The 8,542-nt window shown below is 38.7% G+C and overlaps 1 protein-coding gene across 4 annotated transcripts in view; it reads left to right on the top strand.

Annotated features, from left to right (window-relative positions):
- Positions 1–454: 454 nt before the first annotated feature.
- Positions 455–8,542, top strand: part of LOC106878801 (high affinity cGMP-specific 3',5'-cyclic phosphodiesterase 9A) — a 62,390-nt gene continuing 54,302 nt past the window's right edge. For 2 of the 4 annotated variants that reach the window (XM_089337906.1, XM_089337905.1), the window contains exon 1: positions 501–1,087. In XM_089337906.1, the coding sequence (XP_089194032.1) occupies positions 1,010–1,087 (78 nt within the window). In that variant the 5' untranslated portion in view covers positions 501–1,009. Of the gene's footprint in view, positions 1,088–8,542 lie in introns of all 4 variants that reach the window. The other 2 variants (XM_089337904.1, XM_089337903.1) reach the window with 2 other exon arrangements.

Raw genomic sequence — 8,542 nt, 5'->3', positions numbered from 1 at the left:
GGGCAGTTCCTCTTGTATTTTAGATATATATCTATATATATACGTGTCTGCGCGCGTGTTTGCTGTGAGAAGAGCACCAGCATTAACCAGCTGATGTAAAGAAAATCGGAAAAGAGAGGAAGAGGTTTAGGGAGAGAGATAAAGAGAGTGAATTAAAGAAAGGGAGGCAGAGTGATAAAGTGAAAAAGTGAGAGATTAGTGAATGAGTGTGAGAAAGAAAAAAGTATATATATATATATAATGTATGTGTATGCGTATATAATTTGCATGCACACGTGTTTGTATATGTGTGTGTGTATATGTGTGTGTGTATATGTGTGTGTGTGTGTATATATATATATATATATATATATATATATATATATATATATATATATATATACACACACACATATACAAACACGTGTGTGTGTGTGTGTGTGTGTACAAGCATGCGTATGCAGCAATACTAAGCAGCAGGAGCAGGCTGACAGGCAAACAGCAGGGCAGGAGGAAGTTGTAAAAGTGAAGGCAGCAGAGGAGAAGTAGGAGGTGGAACAGGAGGTGGAGGAGGAGGTAGCAGCCAAGTAAGACGTTCTTGTCATGTAAAAGCGAACCACTTAAACGATGCCATAATAATATGATGATGATGATGATGATGATAATACTCGTAATTCAAACAAACAAATAGGAGAAGAAAACAATCGATGAATAAAATTAAAAACAAAATAGAAATCATTAAATTAATAAATATAAGAACTGAAGAAAGAATCAGGAAGAAAACCGGACTATTTGACGGACGTAAAACAAGTAAAACAAGACTGAGTGACATCAACGAATACTTATAAGAACTCAAAACAAATCTTCGGCAGACACTGGAGTGAAGGTCGCTTTAACTGCGTGTCGTCACTGTCTTGTTTTTTTGCTTTTATTTTTTATTTCTGCTTTTTTTAAAAATTTGGCTTCGGTCCCCATTCGAAACACACACACACATTTACACACTCGTAGACACGCGTATACATATGAGTGCATGACGAGAATGGGGGCTAGTTCCTCAATGGACACTTCACGTGTCATACACCTGGAGTTGGATGGCCGAAAGGAGAAGGTAAGGGGCAGCTTTTATACATTTGATTTGTTGCTGCTGCTGTTTGATATTTTGTTGTTATTGTTGTTGTTGATCTTCTTCTTGAATAAAGGAAATAACTTGTTGTCCTTGAAAAAAAAAAAGTAATAATAACGATCTCATACACAACAACTTGCCGGAAAAAAAAATAATGCAAATACAAGAGAAAGTGATTTAGCTGCGACCCCAGATGAGCACTTAAGGAGCAATCTTCGGCTCCAAAAGTCGAGGCCTTATCCAGTGTCACAGATTCTTTTTCATATTGTTGATGATAATAATGATTGCGGTGACGTTTTTTGTTGCTATTTAACACCAGGCGTCGTAGGTAGCTGATTACTCTTCATTTCAGTACCATAATGCACACCCACATGGCTCACTTGCTACTTTAAATCTTTAGTTTTTAATGGCAAATTAACTTCATATCATATTAAATCAACAACCAAGTAGATTAGAAATAACCTAGCGGACAATTTTGCTCATACATACGTACACGCACGCACACATATATACACAAATATTCGTGTGTGTATATGTCTTGCTATCTCACTCTGTCTGTCTATCTATCTCTGTGTCTTTCTCCCCCCCTCTCTCTCTACACACACACGCACACACACACACATATATATATAAATATAAGCATACACATACATATACAAGCATATACATGGTACATTCCAGAGGCTTTTAGATTTTTTCAAAAGAAACGTGGCATTAGGGAAGATGAAGGCAGTTTTGATATTCATATCAAACCATATCAAACCATATCAAACCATATCAAACCATATTTTAGACTGGTGCTTTGTCCTGGTGCAAGTGCTATCCACCCAAGTGGAAGAGCTCTATTTGCGCTGATATTGTCTCTTGAACTCCCTCAAAAACTCCACGAACTATTCTTTGTTGACCAACAGGCAAGAGGAAAGCCAGTGGATGTACATGATGCCCTTGCTGTCAAAAAAAAAAAAAAAAGGGATCATCACGTCCCCTTCCAGTGGGCTTGCTTTACCTGGCCTTTTATGCCAGCTAAAAACAGTTGATTGGTTCATACAAGTTAATCCATTACCACAGTCTGGAATATTTCATAAATTTCTGTAGCGATTTTGCCCAGTTTAACGCAAAACTTTATTGCATAACTAATTTCCCAATCGTTTTCACGTCCTGATTGCATTCTGCAAACTTGTCAGCTGTGACAATTGTGGCTAAGTAGAGTCCAAAGTGCTGTTACAGCCGTCTCCTTTAATCTAAAACAAAACTTGGCAGGTCAACTTTCTAGATGTATAGTTATAATACACTAAAATTGCAATAATCTAGGACTGTTACAACTGCCTCATATAAAAAAAAGTTTCAAAACTTCTGGAATGCATCCCGTATACATATATACATACTTGTATATATGTGGGTGCATGCAGGTATTACGCGTGTGTGTGTGTGTGTGTGAGTGAGTAAGTGAGTGAGCGCGCGCGTGTGTAGAAACTTTAAATTTTTATTTTCTAGCGAAAATTCCATTCTCCCATGCAATCTTTCTGGAAATTCACAACCGTGAAATTAGTAACCGTATGATCAAAGGCAATGGCCATTCCATCTTTTTAATCTTAGTGAATCTTAACTGACTGTACACTCTCTAACGAACTAATGTGTTATATCTATCTATCTATCTATCTATCTATCTATCTATCTATCTATCTATCTATCTATCTATCTATACATACATACATACATACATACATACATACATACACATAGATGCTAGAAGCCCTTCAACTTGCTAAAGTTCCGGTGAGAATAGTCAAAGCCATAGCTAACCTGACTTCGTCGTGGGCCACCATCTTGAAATTAAACACAAGGAGTGACTGTATTATCACCAATAGAATACAGTATCGCAAAGGCATATTTCTAGGAGACAGATAGTAATGATAACGAATGCCCTGATGCAGTAACAAGCAGTGACTCTCAACGCCCTGATGCAGCATCAGGCATTTTAATTGATTGGAAGTGTTATGTACAGTGATTTTTCTTGGTATAAAAAGATGAGCTACAGCAAATATTCTGCTCAATACCACAGATTTGCTTGTCAATTACTTAACCTTAACTAGTTGAGCATGTCCCTTAGTGATTGACGTTATGTGCATCTCTGATCATGAGCAGAGGTAGTGGGGGAGCATCATGGCCATGTGTTGAGAGGAATTCTTTGGGGTTTGGATAATTCACCTTTGAAAACATGGGTATTTTATTCAACATCCTTAAACAACCCTTAGTCAGATTTCTTTTAAGCAAGATGGGCTACTCGACCTGAAAAAAATTCTAACTGGGCCCCACCTGCAAGGTCATGCGCTGTTAGTCTTGATATGAGATCACCATGTCGCGCATGTATGTTTGTGATGCATGTGCCTAGTGTACCCTTATCAGACAAGTAGCCATGATGGGTATACTGGGCTTCGTATATTTGTACCCCATTGTCACTTTGATGACACACACTGCTCTCTCACTCAATAATAATAATAATGATAATAAGTGAGAGTATTGAGAGCAGAAAAAAAGGGAAAACAAAGAAAGAAGAACAAAAAGGACATGAAGAAGAATTACGCAAGAAGAGACTACACAATCAATTCCTTGTAGCCACAACAGAAGTTGCTGGAAAAAATAGGTGAGATTGGCTGATGAAAGGAAACCTAGCAAAAAAGATCGGAAACACTATAACTGGCAGCGCAGGTCCAAGCTTTGGCCAGGAACTGGGGGGGTCAACCTGAGGAATGAGCAAGTGTCCCCACTGTGCCGCATCTGCAATAGAGTGGATGGAGCCATTGCTCATATCACGAAGGAATGCCCTAGACTTGCCCCAAACCACTACAAGTTGTAGCGACACGACCAGGTAGCGAAAGTGCTACATTGGAAACTGTGCGAAAAGTGGGGGCTAGAGAGAGGCAAGACGTGGAATGAGTACAGAGCGCAGAGAGGGGTGGAGTCGGAGATTAGCAAAATAGTCTGGGATTTCCCAATCCAAACAGATCAGGTGCTAGAGCATAACAGCCCGGACGTAGTGGTGGAAGACAAGGTGCACGAGATGTGCTGTGTAGTTGATGTTGGATGCGCCTTTGACCCACGAATAGCCAAGATGGAAGGCGGAAAATTAGATAGATACAATCCTCTTAAGTATGAAATAGTCCGGCTGTGGAAAACAAAGAAGGTGAAGATAGTGCCAAGTATTGCTGGGTCCTTGGGAACAGTATCATAAAGCATCAAGAAGAATATAAAGGAAACTGGAATAGAGTGCCCTGTAGAGCTGCTACAAAAGGCTTGCCTCCTTGGCACGGCCAGAATAATGAGGAAAAGAACTAAAAGCATGGTACCGTAGGCTGCAGGTAGTAAGCCCGCCACGCATGCAAGACTCCAGGAGCTCCAATAAAACCTGTGATAAAGTTAATAATAATAATAATAATAATAATAATAATAATCTTTTCTACTATAGGCTCAAGGAATGGATTTTGTGGGGAGGGAAATAGTCGATCACATCGATCCCAGTACTGAACTGGTACTTAATTTATCGACCCCGAAAAGATGAAAGGCAAAGTTTACCGCGGCGGAATTTGAACCCAGAATGTAGCAGCAGACGAAATACCGCTATGCATTTCGTCCAGCGCGCTAACGATTCTGCCAGCTCCCTGCCTTAATATTAATAATAATGATTCTTACTGCTGGAAGCACAAGTCCTCAAATTTGTGGGGAAAGGACTAGTCAATTACATCGACCCCAGTGTTTCACTGGTACTTAATATGTCGACCCCGAAAGGATGAAAGGCAAACCTCGGCGGAATTTGAACTCGGAACGGAGCGACAGACGAAATACCGCTAAGCATTTCGTTCGGCGCGCAAACGACTCATAATGGTTGAAGAAAATTGGAATAGAAGGCCCGGTAGAGCTTCTCCAGAAAGTTTGTCCCTTACGGACAAGAAAGATTATCAAATGCATCTTAAGTACGTGAAAGATTGTTGAAAGCTTGTGGATACCTAAGAGGAAATAACTCACATAAATTCTAGCAGGAATAAGAACGAACTTGAGTCAAATCATCAATAATACTATTTTGGTTTGGTTCAGGTTCGGTCTTATCCTTGGTAGGATTTATGGGAATAACAGGTTACTACCTCTAGCCTTAAGTATCCACAAGTTTTCAAAAGTCTTTCAAATGCTTAGAACCTTCCTGATAATCCTTACTGTCCTTAAGAGACAAACGGACATTCTATATCAATCTCCTCCAGCCATCTGTCAATAACTTTGCTCACTCTTCGCAACACACCAATTATTATAAGCACGACTTTTGCTGTTCACATGCTCCATTTCTTATAGTCTTGCTGTGCCAACTTGGGGCATTGTGTCGCAATGTGTGCCACTGTCTCTTTCCAAGTTCCACAGGCTCTACATTTTAGAGAAACGTTGTCATCTGTTAATATTGATACATCGATTAGAAATCATTTTTTCTTGGTGACCTCTGATAACTATATCCGGCTTATTAGCCTTGGTTTCTCTATCTGTATGTATGGTATATCCTAGAGTATGGTTGCTTTCTCATTTTCAGTGACATTTTCTGGGGTGTGCCTATACCACCTTTTTTCTGTTGATATTCCATAGTGTTGGCATAGCTTCCAGTGTATATAGATTCCAGCTCTGTAGCGTCTGTGAATATATTCCTTCTTAGCCAGAACTGGACAGCTAGAGACAATATGATTTATTCTTTCTTCTCCATTACTTGACGTTCTAAAGTTATTTGTATTTCTTTTTTAAAAAAAATATGAAAGTAAAAATACATGTTGGATGTCAAAGTTGTTGTTCCGTTATTCGAATATGTTGTGTAGAATGGGTAAAGAGGCTTCTTGTCCATGGTGTGTGAATTTCGACAGGAGTTTTGTTTTTATTTTCATATTTCCCTTTATTCTTTGTATCTCTCCTTTTCCAAAAGAATTTCTTATACAATGAACTCTACTAATTCCTTCTATTTCAACTCTCTTAACTCATCTCTGATGCTGGGATATCATTATTTCCCTGAAACAGCAGTAAGACCACCTTTCTCTTTATAAATGTCCTAGAAATATCACATTGCATAGCCTTATCTTATTTTATTTAACATATATACACACACACACACACGACCCGTCTTAGACTCCTCACTCATGCTATTATTGAACCGAAAGTTTATGACCGGCCCTTCCATATCCTTTACATAGCCATACCTGCCTTTTGGGTCCTCTGAATACCAAAACCTCATTTACAAGAATTTAATTAGGGTACGGTGAATTTGAAGTCTTACAGCCGTTTTGGGGATAATCCAGGTGTCAGGTTAGATGACGGAATACCCAGTGCATGGGCACGCTAACCTACCACTTGGATTATCCAGAAACGGCTGTAAGACTTCAGATTCACCTTACCCTAATTAAATTTTTCTAAATGACTTGAGATACTCGTTCTGCCTTGGTTTTGATTTTTCCCTCTAATATAATATATACCTGGTATAACGAAACCCTAACACGGATCCCTTAGATCCAGCCTTAGCTGTGATCTTGGGACAACTACAGCACTTACCCAGCATACTTATTTGTTTAGACCACAAGATCACAAATGAAATAAACCGCTCGCATTCTTTATATATATATATATATATATATATATATGAGAGAGAGAGAGAAAGAGAGAGGGGGAGAGAGAGAGAGGGAGAGAGAGAGAGAGAGAGAGAGAGAGCGAGGGGGTAGACAGACAGGCAGATAGAAAGATCAATATATACAGTACACACACACTCACGTACACACACTAAACATTCATGATCAGAATTCGTCCAACAGCGAGGATCATGATAGTCCCCAAACAATAAGTTTAAAATTCGCAACTGCGACATATTCTCTATCATAAACAATGAGCTACGTTTAAGACCACGCTATACACTATACAAATCATATAATACTTTTTTAGGAAATGACTTGTCACTTTTCTGTAAGTAGTAAACACGACGTATGTATGTATGTATGTATGTATGTATGTATGTATGTATGTATGTATGTATGTATGTACGTGCGTCTGTCTGTTTGTCTGTATGCATGTATATCATTATTCAGTTTTATTTCAAGATAGCTTGCCAGTAGTGAAAGAGTCGGTTTCTAACCTAGATTCGAGGCTCCTTCATTGAAATTTCAAAATCAACATCAGAGTATATATGCTTGTATGTATGTATGTATGTATGTATCTATCTATCTATCTATGTATATGTGAAGATTTGTATGTTTTGTTTTATGTATATCTTCTCATGCATATAGTTGCATATCTAGACATGCTCAGATATACTTCAATGATAAACTTCCGGGAGGTTCTGCAAAAAACAAGAGTAAGAGAAGAAAACATACCATCTCGACTATGCTTCTGTTTCACAATGGTATGTTTTCTTCTCTTACTCTTGTTTTTTGCAAACATTTTCAAAATGACTTTCTAAAATGAAATTCCATTATGCAGCTGAGGAGTACATTTTCATTGTACATTCTGTGGTGTTCTCACTACATGAATAAATGGAGCTTGTACGAAACGTACGTACTGCTATAACCTATTGAATTTTTGTTGCTTATCTTCAAATTTTATTCACCAAATCTCTTGATTTTGTTTTTGGTTTTTATCCTACCAAATTCTGGTGCCTCAAACATTTTAAGTACCACATTTAATCTTTTGATTAAATCTATATTATTATATATTACAGTTATATTGAAATAGGTGATACGAGAAAGTGCAGCACTGACAAAACATTTGTGGAGCAAATGATGGGCTAATTCGACCAAGCGACAAGTCATGCGTCCGTTTGGAGTATTCCAGGCTCTAACCCGTCTTGGAAAATTAACGGTGTGTGTGTGTGGGGGGGTGGGCATATGATTTTTGAACGCACCGCAAAGCTGTCAGTAGATACTCTCTCCTTTACAGCGGTCGGCGCTGCGTCTAATACGACCCATCGTCTGAAGATTTGACACCTCCTTCAGGTTTGTTGTCCTGCATCACTCATAAAGTAAATTTGGAGGAACTGTGGTTGTTCATTTGTGAGTAACAAGGAAGCAATGCGGTGACAGACTTGCCCTTGAACTTTGAACGTCGGTGAAAATCCATGTTCAACTTTCTCCTTGGATGCACCAAACATTTGAAATACAGAGTTGTATTGTTTGATATTGTTCAGAAAATCCTTTGACTGGATGGATGGAAATGCCTTCCAGAAGATCCTGTAGTATTCCTTTGCTGATCTTGAGAAAGTCTCATCTCGCTTCTGTTTTGAAACTCCAATTAATGTGCTGCCGCATGCGTTTGCTGATCTCGATAATGTCTCATCTCCCTTCTCTGTGCTGCCGCATGCGTTTGCTGATCTTGAGAAAGACTCATCTCTCTTTTGTCTTGGGATGACTCTCACCTTCGGTTTTTTTACAATCC

This window comes from Octopus bimaculoides, chromosome 20 (assembly GCF_046866305.1).
Source record: "Octopus bimaculoides isolate indiv1 chromosome 20, ASM4686630v1, whole genome shotgun sequence".
Classification (NCBI taxonomy): Eukaryota; Metazoa; Mollusca; class Cephalopoda; order Octopoda; family Octopodidae; genus Octopus; species Octopus bimaculoides.
This window is presented reverse-complemented; position numbering and strand designations above follow the sequence as displayed.